General features: G+C 41.0%; 4 protein-coding genes across 5 annotated transcripts in view; 2 read left to right on the top strand and 2 right to left on the bottom strand.

The window, feature by feature from the left end:
- LOC126556713 (mucin-5AC) overlaps nucleotides 1–13,666 on the top strand; it is a 469,299-nt gene that overhangs the window by 122,541 nt on the left and 333,092 nt on the right. The gene's annotated exons all lie outside the window — the stretch shown is intronic.
- The window catches only part of LOC126559387 (histone H3.3A), a 244,656-nt gene that overhangs the window by 107,449 nt on the left and 123,541 nt on the right, over nucleotides 1–13,666 (bottom strand). The gene's annotated exons all lie outside the window — the stretch shown is intronic.
- The window catches only part of LOC126556958 (hemicentin-1), a 186,995-nt gene that overhangs the window by 67,885 nt on the left and 105,444 nt on the right, over nucleotides 1–13,666 (bottom strand). For both annotated transcript variants that reach the window (XM_050212538.1, XM_050212539.1), the window contains exon 9: nucleotides 12,853–12,983. In XM_050212538.1, the coding sequence (XP_050068495.1) occupies nucleotides 12,853–12,983 (131 nt within the window). The remainder of the gene's footprint in view (nucleotides 1–12,852; nucleotides 12,984–13,666) is intronic.
- LOC126557535 (uncharacterized) overlaps nucleotides 1–13,666 on the top strand; it is a 272,688-nt gene that overhangs the window by 189,621 nt on the left and 69,401 nt on the right. The window lies entirely within an intron of this gene.

The raw sequence follows: 13,666 nt of genomic DNA, 5'->3' as shown, positions 1-13,666 counted from the left end.
TTTTGTTTAGTTTTTTTCTTGGAAGCAAAGGAGGGATGTTTCCTGTAGTATAAGGATTCAGTTTATCTAGAACTTCTCGCTTGCTTTTCCACCGTTGTACTTTCTTGTTGATTTGTTCGTTCATGTGGCCGTTTCTGTTTGATGGTTTTAAATTTCCGGCCTCTGCAGCGGCAAGCAAAGCAGCGCGAAGATTGCGGAAGTGAATTCCAATAAGCAGTAAAATCGATGTAGGCAATAAAATGTTATCAAAAAGTTTGCCCTTCTTTTCCATCTTCCGTATGTGTGTTTTTGTGTGTTGTTTGTATGTACGTTGGAAAGTACGAATTGGCAACAGTGTCTTCTTGTTTTCTTCAAGTTTTCTCATCTTCCCTGCGCCGCCTTACCAATGTTCGAAATGTTCAAAATCAAAGCGACGATTATGGGCACCGGATGCACTGCACCATCCGGTTGGAAAATGGTACCGACGACACTGGTCCCAGCTCGGTATTGTCCAGCGCGCGTTCAGTACGATTGAATTTTATAAACCATTTCCTTTGGCAGTTCTATTCGGCAAACGTCGGAAGAAGAAACGGAATGCAGAGAGAGAGAGAGAGAGAGAGAGAGAGAGAAAAGGTACGGGAACACGATGTTGGAATGGTTTTGCAAGCAATGTAAAATTTTATTGCCATTTCGCTCCCGATCCTGCTGCCGCACCATCCGGATCGGTGTTTAGCTCGTTTGTCGTATTTGTAAGGACACTTCCGGACATGGGTAAAACCGCGGAAGTATAACACCAGCGAAACAATCTGTGCCTCTTGCGGAAGGTCGGAAGGCTAGATGCAAAGAAACCAGCGTCCGTACGAATGAGGCACAAATGGAATCCACTTGGCAGGAAAGTATTAAAAGTTTGTTGAATGGTATGATGGAACCAATAGGAAACGAAAGGAATGGCTGGCCCTTGGCAGCTTCTATCCGTGGTGCACAAACACCGATGGAAAACCCATAAACTTAGCACCATTCACCCATAAAAACGCATTGACAGCAATTGCCAACAATCGTGGGTGACATCGTGCCTAAAAGCAGTTGGCAGCTAGTGCAGTGAAGAAAATAAAAATATATGATATGATAGTCGGACGCTAGAAAATCTTGATTCAAAGTAAGATTTTACTGAGAGTGTTGGCAGGAAATTGTCCGCGGAAGGTTCGAAGCACAACTTTCTTTGATTTTTTAAATGAGGTGTTATTACTGTAGCGTTTCTTGAGTTTCTTGAACATCACAAAGTATTTATTTATTTAAAATAACCAAGTCATTGTTTAAATACGTTAAAACCAAAAAGAACGGCATTTGACAAAAGACAGACACGCTTTCAAATTGATTTGTTTGACATGGAGCATTTATATGATTTTTCACTAGACTTTTAAGGACTGTAAGATTTTAAATAGTTGCATTAAATTTTTGATTATATTTTATATTCGAAATAATCTCAAATCGAGAAAATTTTAATTATAAAAATACCATTTTTTAAATACAGGACATTGATTAATTTTCAAACAAGCATTGCTTTCTATAGTTTATTGCTGAAAACTTGATTTTGAGCAGTGACTCTTAAGAAGACAGCAGCAGTCAAAATACTAGACATCATACAAAGATTAATTCACCTAGACCAAAAGATTTCTTACTTCTGTATCAACAATGTACCGCAAAACTGTTTGCCACTTAAAAGAATTGGTTATTCTATACGTTTTATGCCGTAGAAAAGAATTTCCATAGCAGAAAGGACTACGAAATGGTCCCTTTAAATGTGATTCAGCGCATCTAATAGCTGGTCACTGGCTACCGAATGCCAACGAACACAAAGAAATGCATTAGAAAAAAAAGAATTTCTATTGATAAGCTGAAGTGAAGCAAACCTTGCGGTAAAAGTATCAATTTCACTCCTTCATTCTTACCTAGTTCGGTGAATCATCACCTTATGCACGTTCTTTATTCTCCTGGGATAAAATTTCATACGATTCAATGCACTTCCACATATCCACCCACAATGCATTCGACCGTTTTGCGGAAAGTTCTGAAAATTGACTTATGGGCGGAACCATCTGAAGATTGCTTGAAACCCGAACATGGGCCCCGCACTTGATGCAACGGTCCTGTGACTTTGCCAACGGTCTGTGGTCGTTGCAGTTTTCCAAGACGCTTGGAAACTGGAAACTGAATTGAATAGCACATTCATCTATTATGTACGGCAAAGGATCATACCAACAGTGCGTACAAAGCGAGCCAAACAGATAGATAGTCTGTTCTTCAAAGGAAGGATTTGGAAACGTCATCAACGGATACCGGTACGGTAGTAGGTTGTTAAAGTTTTGGGATCAAAATAATTGAATGTTTCAGAAGTAAAAGGGAAGAAAGGCATCATAATTCACCGAGCTTTGATCTGGTACTGATCCGAGAGTGAGTGCTGATGTACGTTAAGCATTATAGTAGTAATGAAGATAATAGCACTACCATACGATGATTGATCGTATGGCAGCAAATGAAAATAAAGGATTTTAAAATTTAATTAAACCGTACTTAGGAACGTCCAATCATTCGTTCGAATGCTGTACAAGCAGAAGTTGTTAGTCAGTCTTTTCTGTTACGGTGCTAGACCGGTCCAAATCCATATGCGTGCATATTCATTCTTTCACTATTTCTGTCTCTCTCTCACGCACACACACACTTTTACAATCTCTATAGTTCATTCACTATTAATCCATTTTCAAAACCTCAACGAGGAAAGAATCGTTTTGCTTGTTCCAGTGTTGAAAAAAAAAACAACCTGAATCCCCCCAAGAACCCACCAATCTCTTTCCCGCCGGCCATTGCGGTCGGTGTGTAAATTTATGCATTTATTATTATCCTTTTTTACGACCATTTTATGGGGCATCTCAGTTTTACATAGGAAAAGTGTTTGAGTTATTGACGTACCGATTCAGATTGCGGCCAGCATCGGCCATCATGAGGCCAAACACACACACACACACATATGTACGGTTGCCTTCACCGGCAGCTTCCAGGGGAACCATTTCGCTTCTTCAAAATTGCGATGTGCTCATGTGTGTGTATATGTGATGTAGCGAATACTCTCCTTCCGGGTGATGTAAGGGTAGGGACCGGAAATAAAAAATTTACATAACATTTACGACCAGCAGTAGCAAATCCTCTACAGTTGCTGGTGGTGTACCAGGCCGGTGTGGTGGTGGCCACATTTGGAACGTGGTCGTACGCCCGAGTCGGGAGGGATTTTTTATAGCTGTTATGCCGTAGATGCGATGACCACATAGTTACTAGAAGCTTGATGGATGGCAACAGCTGAGAAAAAGGGTCTCAACGGTTAAGCTTGAAAAGCTTTAAACGGACGACCGTACGCGGAAAGATTCATTTAAAGTTTCGAGTAAAAATTGGATAACGATGAGACATGTTTTATTGCAGTAAAAGATGGGTATTACAAAAACAGAAAGGATTTTTTTTTGAAATTTAAAGTCATATTCTAAACAGTTTGAATACAAACAAATAACAAAGCTTTTTTGCATGTTGTCTTGTGAAACAATTGTGTTGTTTCGTTTATTTCTTTGGTATTTCAAGCACCAAACCCTGAAAGTGTATTCTTTTATCCATTCCACTAAAAAAGGCATTATTAAAATTGCTCCCTTCACCATCGGAATTAGCATTGTTTCACTCAACAAAACAAAACCCTCATCACCTCGAGCATGCAAATTGTGGCGCGCAAAAGTTTTTTAATAAATCTTTTCTAGCATTACCACACTCCTGTCGCTAGCCGGTCAAGATAGGAACTTAATGCTGTTGATCCCGTCCGACAGTGAATCCAATAAAGATGTTTATTTAATTTAATTGATGATTGAATCGGGTTCCAAAAATCATCGTCAGCGTTTTCGTCAAAGTTTGCTTCTTCTTCTCCTAGCGAGAATGCTGGCTATTGCGTGGCCAATGTTGATCATACTGTCAATGACTTTTTATACATTTCAATGCAGTTCATTTGTAGCAAAGGGCCGTTTTATGCTGTGCTGTGCAACGTTTAGCAGTTCAATCGAGCGTTGAAAAGCGTCCGCCAGCCCACCCTAACGGTCGGATATGATCTGCAGAACGGCGGCAGCACGAGCATGTCTGAAAGCATGACGGACATGAAAGAGTTTTCACCACCCTGAAGAACCGGCCACCGAACCGGTTGAGTCGAAAATTTAATTTACCCTCCCGTCGCAACCCTTCCGTACCGTACCGATCTACGTTTTGCCTCGGTCAGTAATAGAAGAACCGAAGGCAAAACTTGTAAAATGAGGAAAAACTTTTGACTGAGTTTCGAGGGGCGCGTTTTTCGTGTCTGTTTTACTTAAGGTTTTTTTTTTGTCTCTATTTTTTTCTAACTACTGGCAAGAGGGCTATTTGCTATGAGTTTCTTGTCTTTTTCGGGATGGCCACCAAAAATGGTTCGATGACTTGGGGAAAACTAGCAACAGCCAGGAGCACGGGGGCTGGCACCAGGGCGCCGGTGAGAGGGCCAGTTCGTTAAGGGAAAACTTTTCCGTCAAGGGGTGGCTTATTTTTGACCGTTTTTTTTGTTGTATTGGAAGCGCAATTTTCCATTTTTCATGCTGCTGCTGCTGCTGTTGCCATTGCGGATGCTACTGCTTTTGTATTCTGCTCATCGTTAGTGTCTTTATCCGTATTTTTCTTTTCGGCGAGTCGTTGGACAGACGCTCAACTTGTTTTAAGTTGAGGTTTTGTGTCGTTTAGTTTTTTTCTTCTTCTTTGTCGCGTCTTTGCGAGACGTCCGACGGAGGTCATAGCGCGGTACAATCGTTGAACGATGAAATAGCCTTCATCATGCTTAAAATTCGTTGCTAGTAAATTGTTGGCTGCGTAGCGCGTTGATGGTTGGTGGACCGGTGGCGAAAGGGTAGATAATTATTAGTGCAGACAACTAGAGACAACCGCGACATAGATTTTACTATCCTCGTTAGGATGACTGAGGCATGTTTAAAGAAGTTTTTGTGCGCAAGATGAGAGATAGGTTGGTTGATTAAATGGTTTAGGATCTTAATTGAACGGATCTAATGAATCTTATGTTAAAAATAAAAAATAGCTCGATGCATTCAAATAAAAAAAATACTTGAATTTTTACAATGAGGCTTACATAAGAAAATAAAATAAAAATGCCAATTTTAATTTATTCCATGAAACCGTTACAAAATTGCGTAAATTATTAATACATGTCACTAGGCATTCATCCCGTCCGACAAGTAATTTTTAATGAATGGTTTTCGGCCTGTCTTTTGTGTCTGTGTTGATTGACTGTACAATACAGTCTGAGGACAGATTATTCCCCGAAATTACCTCATGACTATGAGATAAAAATAATGAAATAACAATGAAAAATCATAGCCAAAAAAAACCGTTCCACCTTTTGTTATTTTTTCTCCCATTTTTCTCTTTATTTTCCACCGCTGTTCGTGTTCCAAGCTTTAGGCGACTTGGTAGTGTTGATCGTTTTAAAATTGGCATTCCCTTTTGTATGTCCAATTTATGTTCGTTCATGCGTAAAATGTTGTACAAAGGCTCAAATTGACGAAGGCTACCCAATGTAACACCCCCCCCCCCCCCCCCCCTCACAAAAAAGAGAGAAAAACAATACTAAAAAAATGAAGGCAACTGTGAGAGCTATCGGAGCCTCCAGGGTACAAATGGGGAACCGATTTTGGTGGGGCCATGGGCAGCTTTGGAGGCTTTTTTTTTGCGTGTTTTTTTCTCCGGTTTGGCTAAATTGCTGCTATTCTTTCGCTGTAAAACACAAGGTGACCAACATAGCTAGGTGGCTGAAGGAAAGGAAAGGTTAATAAAGTGAAAACAAGATAAGGCGAACGAAAGAGAAAGAGAAAAAAATGACACCATGACAAAGAGTAGAGAAACGATGAAGGTTCGGGAGGAAAAAGAAGTAGACAGAAGACAAAAAAAAAAACACAGAACAACTCACAAGAACAAAGAAATCGCCTTGAAAAAGAAGGACACATGACACACACAAGCAAAAAACAAGAAACCTCAAGAAGTAAAAATGGGAGCAGGAAAGAAAAAAAAAAAACGAGCAAACTCTAAAAAATACCACATTGTGGAAAATGGGAAAAATGCCAACCTTAATCAAGGCGAACAGGACAGCTGTTGCCACCGGGTCCGTTACTGGCACAATGTCAGTCGGCCTACAACCGCAATCAAGTCAAACATGGTCACGGGGTTTGACGATGTTTTTTTTTGTGCTTCTTCCGTTGTGAGTGTTTTGCTTTGGCTGGTGTTCACTTTTAGGTTTCTGTGGTAATTTGTGTGTGTGTGTGTGTGTGTGTGTGTGTGTGCGTCCGTGTGTTTGCCCTGCCTGTGGTTAATATCGTGAATGGCACACAATCGACCCCCGGATGATTATCATTACGAAGTAGACGGTGACGCCCGGTACGATACCCTCGAAACACCACACTGGATCGCCTATGTTTCGCCTGCTGGTCATACCTTTTCGGGCACACAGCAGGCAACGCCATTTCCATGCCCCCTCCACGCCATTTCAGGCACAAGCGCACGGTCATTTTCAGCGCTTTTTGCTGTTCGCTCACAACACGACACGAACAGTTGGGTTTGTACGAGTGACCGCATGCTACAGTAGCGGGCAGCGTGGCTGTACGACACCGTCATTACTATTATTATCGTGCTTGGCGCAAATTTTTGTTTTTAAAATTGTATATGATTTGGACAGTTTGAGATGAAAACGTTTCTCGTGGGAGGTTGATTGGAGATTGAGATTGTCGGTCGGACAATGGAGGTATAATTGTTTATTTCAAATTAGAAGTTTTATGATTTTCAAGTATAAATTGATTGAAATTTTAGAGTGAAAAGACGACATTTGAAATTAAAACAGATTGTATAAATAGCAATAGTGCACCTCTGCAATCTCTTCCAATCATATTTAAACCATAGGTCTAATGCTTCAGTCCTGACCTGTCTAAAGTGACCTTCACAATAGAGGAGCACGCTAGCCAGATTGTTGACCAGAGTTTATTGATTCGGCTAGACGATCCGATAAAAATAAATTGTCAAACTCCGTCTCCAACACTTGGTGGTGTAACAAAAAGCCCTTGGCTTACAAACCGTTTCGTTACACGTTGGCAGGCAAATTTTAGACATTTTGAAAATATTTTTCCCCAAAAAAAAACCCACCCATACGGTACCGTTTTGGAAGATTGTATAAAACATTTAGATATAATCTGGATCACCTCTTCAGCACGTGGCCAGCAGGATAATGTGTGTATGTGAGTCTGGAGCGGCATCCGGTGTTCGTTGGTTGTAAGGTCGATAACCGACAACCGCAGCATTGCGGACAGAAAGTGAAAAGGCAGCATTTTTCACACACAAACACACAAGCGTACAAGTTTGTCCGTTCCATCGTTCATCCGGTTGGCGATTCGGTTCACGGGTTCCAAATGTTGGGTGACCTGATCAGACGCAATCAGGAGCGGGATAAGATTTCGACACCGGTGCTTTACCGTTACTGGGAAGCACACCAGAATTAGTGAGACACTTTAAAGGCAGCACCAACGAAGAGGGAGTGAAGCAGAGAAAGAGTGAAAAAAGCAACGCCACATTCAACATCGAAATAACTTTATGACCCGAAGCTCTGAAGCTTGTCTCCATGAAGGAAACAGTTTGTGACCATCTCCGGCTATCCCGTCCCGGCGCTTCCTCTGACGTTTCCGTGGTTCCCACATTTTATCGTATGTTTCGTTTTCGAAATTCCCCAATAAGGTTAGAACGAGCGGTACGGGATGGCGCAGTGCGGTAAAGAATATCGAATATTGGATATTTTCTGGTCGATTCACATTGCCACATATTTTTGGGTTGGAATTTTCGTTCGCACTCTTATGAGGTTTTTGCTTGTGGTTTGGGTGTATTCTTGCTCTTGCTTCATTTCATTCTCCTTCGCACTTGGCTTTTACATGGTAGGGCCATTAAAGCCCAATCCCTTTTTCACGAAGAACGAGAGAACGGGGTAACGGACGCACATCCTCGGCGTTGGCTGACTGGCGTTGGCATTCCCCTAAAAAAAACCACTAACTTCATCCGGCGCATCCAAAGAGTGTGATCATGTGAGAATGTGGATGTCCGGACCGGAATTCCAGCCAGCGGCGACCGCGTATATCAATCGCTGCTGAGCACACGAAAGGACCCACCGGCTGATGATGATGCGGCCGACGAGGGCAACGACAACCAAGACCAAGACGAGAAGAATTTATTATTTTAACGTCTTCAATATGCATATCGTATGGGACGGATTTGATCCTTCGAGCTTGGACCAACTGAGGATTTGGGCCGTTTTTGCGGACGTGACTGAAATGTTATACAATGCCGAACGAGTGGAGCCTTAAAACTAAAATAAAACATTCTAACACTGTACTGCGGAGGAAAAAAAATGCCAAATAAAGCTGAAAATGGCTCGGTTAGTGTGTGTGTGTGTTTTTTTTTGTTTCTTTCCCGTGCGGCACCATGTGTTTGAATCGTTTGGTTACTGGTTTTTCACTGGATGCAGCGATCGTTCGAATGAAAATATATGTCGGAGAGAGACTAAAACACACACACACAATGGACAATTTTCCTGCCTGACGCTATGTTCCCTTTGGAGGTGGATGTAGGAGCTGTGTTATTGTGGGCTGAATGTGGTTAAACGATTATCGCAGAACATACAGAAATAATAAATTCAATCAAAGCCAATAATTGTACAGGCGTGCCGTACTGTCGTATCGAAGGATTGCAAAATATTATTAATTTAGGTATGTCTAACTGTGGTTTACATTTAATCTAACGAAGGGAAAAAAACTAAATATAAAATTCAAAACACATTAGCGTTGGTTGTTTTTCATTTATTGATTTCTGTTTCAAAATTATACTGGTAATAGTGGTTTTGCAAAAGACAACCCTTTAAAAAAAACCTTCTTGAATTGCTAATTTATTAATTCGGCATTATGATTTTGAATAACGGACGTCAAACTTTTGTTTTCGTTGAATTTCGACAGCTTTGGCTGTGAAAGCGAACAGAGGTAACCAAAGCAATTGTAGCCAAATTAATGTTATTTTTGGGTCATTTGGGGATGAAATTTGTGTATGAATTATGATAATAAATTCATCAGAACTATAAAGCATTAAAAATGTTGTTGTACGTCTCCAGAACACGCGGCATAATTCGGCCCCATTAGATTCGCTGATTTATTACTTCTTTTAATTTTTCCTCCTCATGCCTAGAACTGCCTGTCGAACAAAAATGGGATTTCAATGTCAATGGTAAGTATTACTTATGAGATGTAGCTTTATCCTTGTTTCGATTAAGTTGTCATGATTTAGGGCCTAATTTCTTCCCTTTATCGGCCTCAAATTTGAGGCTGATAAATGAAAAAAGTATAATTAACGAAGAAGTTAGTAGTTAAGATGCTGAAAATGCTGAGTTGACGAAACAATAGGCCTGATTTTCTCTTGCAAACGGAAAAGTCTCAAGACAAGCTTGTCAATTGTACAAACTGAAGATATATTTGCGGAAAACAACTGTTATTGTTGAGAAGATATTTTGTGTTGTTGGTGATATTTAGGATATCAAAATGTTTTTTTTTTAAATCATGTGAGCCCTAGCAGTAGTGATGATGAGAGAACGAAAGATCTTACTGAACAACATCGACTGCTTTGTAGTATGTTCGATCCTTTGAAACTTACTAATCAAGCGTGAGTTTAACCTGTGAAAATTTTGTGTAAAACCTTTTTGATATGTTCTCGTGGTTGTTCTTTTCAGATTTATGAAAAACTTTCGTGTATCGAAGGAAATTTTCCTCAATTTTCTTGATGACATTGAGCCAAAGTTTCCGCCTGTAAAGGCAAAAAGTCTCACGCCTAAAGAAATGTGCGGTTTCTTGCGGAGGGAAGTTATCAAAAATGAAACTTGAGAAAGAATTCAATGAAGTAATCGCTCAACCAACTTTCTCCGTGGCATTTATCAAGTGTTTATATATTTTGGACGAAACGTTTTCGCCCAAATACATTTTATTAGAAATGGAACCTAATGAGTTTCAAGGTACTCGACGATACTTTTTTCCCGTCCTTTTCTTTGAGAATATCCTTTCAGAAGTAAAATACTCACATTTTGGCTGGAACTGCTTAAGAAAACGAACTGAAAACACACAGGACCGGTTGAGTTCGGCGCTTTTCCGTTTCGAATAGGTGACGGAAAACAGTTTGACAAATACGAATATCCGTTTGTGTTAAAGAATACAAATTCTTGGCAGTGTATTTGTACATAAGTTTGCCTTTCGTTCAGATTTTTTTCCAACAGGCAACACAAACGGCTGTCATAATTCGAATCTTCCGTTTTTGACAAGTTGTCTTTACAATTTGTATGTGATAATCTCACCTTCCACGGATTGGCGGCGGATTGGATTTGTAAAAACGTCACCAGCTACAAACTTTCATCCGACCAACGCTCGATGCTGTACTTGCCGGTGCACAACAAGGTGCCACACGGACTGCTGCTCGACAGGATGAATCGGGCTCCTTCAGCCTGTTCGTTCTGCTCCCAGCCAGAGACTCTGGAGCACAAGTTTGCCCTGTGCACAAGGGGGTTTAGTGCTTGGAACATACTGATGCAGGCTACGGAAGCCATTGTTCCAAACCACAACCTCAACTTCCCTTCCCTCCCCTTACCTATTTTAAGTCACATTAGCATAAGTAAGAGGATTCCTATCCTACGTTTATTTGCAAACTACATCATCCACATTGTTGGAAACAACAATGCTGTGATTGATGAAAATATCCTTAAGTGTTCTTTGTAAAACCTGTACGTCGTCCCTACATGTACCCCACTTTTCTTTTGTTTGCAAGCTTTTAAGTTGTTTTAAATAAACAATGTTGTATAAAAAAAATCAGGCCTAATGTTCATCAAAATCATGTTTGTTTGTTGAAGTAAAAAAACTTTTGTTTACGTTTAAACTTTCTGCGCTGTCTCTCGCCAATTTAACAGCAATAATATCGAATTTTTGAGGGCATTTGTCAAACGTTAGAACATGATAATTAGGACTTTTGAATTAAGGTTTCTACTGTATGTACCTGTGCTTTTGTTTGTTAGAAGTCAGATTGATTCTCAACAAAACCGAGATTACCTTAAAAATGTATCACATATTGACCATATGGAGTTTAATTTTTAAGAAAATGAAATAAAACCTGTATAAATAAATCAGTGTTCACAAAACGAAATGTTTCAAAGTACTGTATTCTGAAGATAGAATATCAACTGCATTTTATCTACGGCTGTTGACATGATCCTGCCTGACATGATGTTAACGATGAGCTTTCTCCACTTTTCTCCGTATAACCAACGCTGTCATCTCCGGATCGTTGTGCAAAATGTGCATTTCGTTTGGCTATCGATTGACAGTTGCCGGTGGTTTTGTGTGGCTGCTTTTTTTTTTTTTTTTTTTTGGGAAAAAGAGTCTTACCAAGCCATTGAAACGCCTGGCTGCAATACGAAAACCCGAAGCTGACGGGTAAGCCAAAATTGAGTCACAAACCAACCGGAGCTCCACGCCGAACCTTCGTGTGTACGTGCTGCAGAAAAGCGGCGACGAAACGATATACTTTTTCGATGAAAATAATAGGAAACATAAGAAAAAATAAATCCCTCAGTAGAAAACAAAAGCCACCACTAACAGCTCAGGCACATAAGGCGGAAGCGTAAGGAGACATATGTAAATAAGATATCACGAAATGGAAACCGCATTGCAATCCTGCCAGCACCGAACGCGAACTGCCACGAGAATGCAGACGCTTGACAGTGCAATCTTTTAACTGGATTCCTTGCCTGGGAGCGTTTGCTGAGCCCGGCCATTTTAAGCAGCTGCGGGCAAGTACCAGAAATTGGATGGTACTGTACCGAAAAGAATTCTACACAGGCTAGAATCTTACTTTCGTGGGCTTCCGGGTGGAAGACGCCATTCGTGAAGGATCCGTTATCGAAAAACTGAGAAAAACCAGTTTGCTTAATGCAGATGCACCAAGCAGTGGTTAGTGCATATTGGCTGATGTATATATGTATGCATGTATGTGTGTGTGTGTGTGTGTTTGTATTTTTGAAAGAAACCTTCTCTTGATCCTTGAATCGATGTAGGCGATCCGCTTCAGCTGCGTTATCGTGTTACGGCTTCACTTACACAAAGGAAGCAACCCGAAACGAATGCTTCAAGTCGTCATTTCGTACATCTTCGATAGCCGTCTGCTTTTGTGGATTCTTTCACACGACGCGTTGTGAAGTTCCGTTCTGCGGCCCTTTATCTTGCGTTTGCTTGCTGCATATGCATGACGATGATGCAATGCCCGTGCTCGGAAAGCAATTGCAATGCCAACATGTGGTCACTAACCACGAGCGCTCGCAGTTGGAGTTGCAGTGCAATCTCAATTTCAAACCGTACCCAGTTCGCTCCTCCAACACATCCACGAGCGGTGCAGTGGTGCACATTCGGACAGCCCGTTTTTGGGCATTTCGGAGGGAAAACCGCAGAACGTGGTGCGTTGGAAAGCGTACACCCATCGGGCTGGAGCGTAAAAGTATACCACCACCGCCACCACCATCAGGCGGGTGCTCACATCCTTAATCCATCCGTTCTATTCACTGTGAAACCGAATCCTTTACCACCACGGACTGCAAACTGCCCGGAAATGGCGACGACCGAAGAATAAATAAATGAGCGAATGAAAAGAGACATAACAAGGGGGAGGAAAAAAGAATTTGGAAAAAAGTGAACGAATACTCACATTATGCTTCCAGACCACTTTGTATGCAGACGGATTTGCATTCACTTTACATTCAAAGTACACGTCGTCTCCTTCCTCGATGTCCTCCGGGTTCATGTTGATGCCGAGCTCGAGCTTAAGGGTGGGTAGATCTGCAGGAAAATTTAAAGCATTACAGATAGTGATGAGAAATTGTGCTAAGCTCTACCGGACTGTGTCGAGTTCGGTATGTTGGTTTGTTGATGTGTGAAAAACTATTCAATATATTATTGTTTTTTGCAGAATCTGTACGAATGTTACAGTTTTATTGAAAATGATGAAAAATTGTTTGAGTTCGTTCAGTATTTTTAATTTAACCAACAAATTCCCGGTTCTTTAAATAACTTTGGATAAACCAAATCTGTGCACATGATTGTTGAAAACAGCTCCCTTGAAAAAAAAAAAAACCAACCATCCTCAGATTCAAACCAAATTGCCAACCGTGTTTAGATTGTTTGCGCCTTGAAATAGCACCTCAAGCGGTCAGAAGGCTACGAAAACAATCGCGATGTGATTGTTGCAAATCCGCTGTTAAAACACGTCCTCGGGCTGGCACTGGCAAAAGCTTCGCTCTTCTGGTGTGGCTAATGCGCGAAAGGTCCTTTCTACAGAACACAGGTTCGGCAATATCCTTCAACTTGGAGCTTCAGGGAAAGAAAGAGCAACACCGCTGACCAAAATGTTGGTTGTATGTTCATGATCGTCGCCTAGCTGCTTTCGTGTGTGGAAGCTGTGTAGAACTGGATCATCGACGGCGTACTGCCCCGGTCGGCATCCAAACCCTCCAGCTTGTGGC

Source organism: Anopheles maculipalpis, chromosome 2RL, assembly GCF_943734695.1.
Source record: "Anopheles maculipalpis chromosome 2RL, idAnoMacuDA_375_x, whole genome shotgun sequence".
Taxonomy (NCBI): Eukaryota; Metazoa; Arthropoda; class Insecta; order Diptera; family Culicidae; genus Anopheles; species Anopheles maculipalpis.
This window is presented reverse-complemented; position numbering and strand designations above follow the sequence as displayed.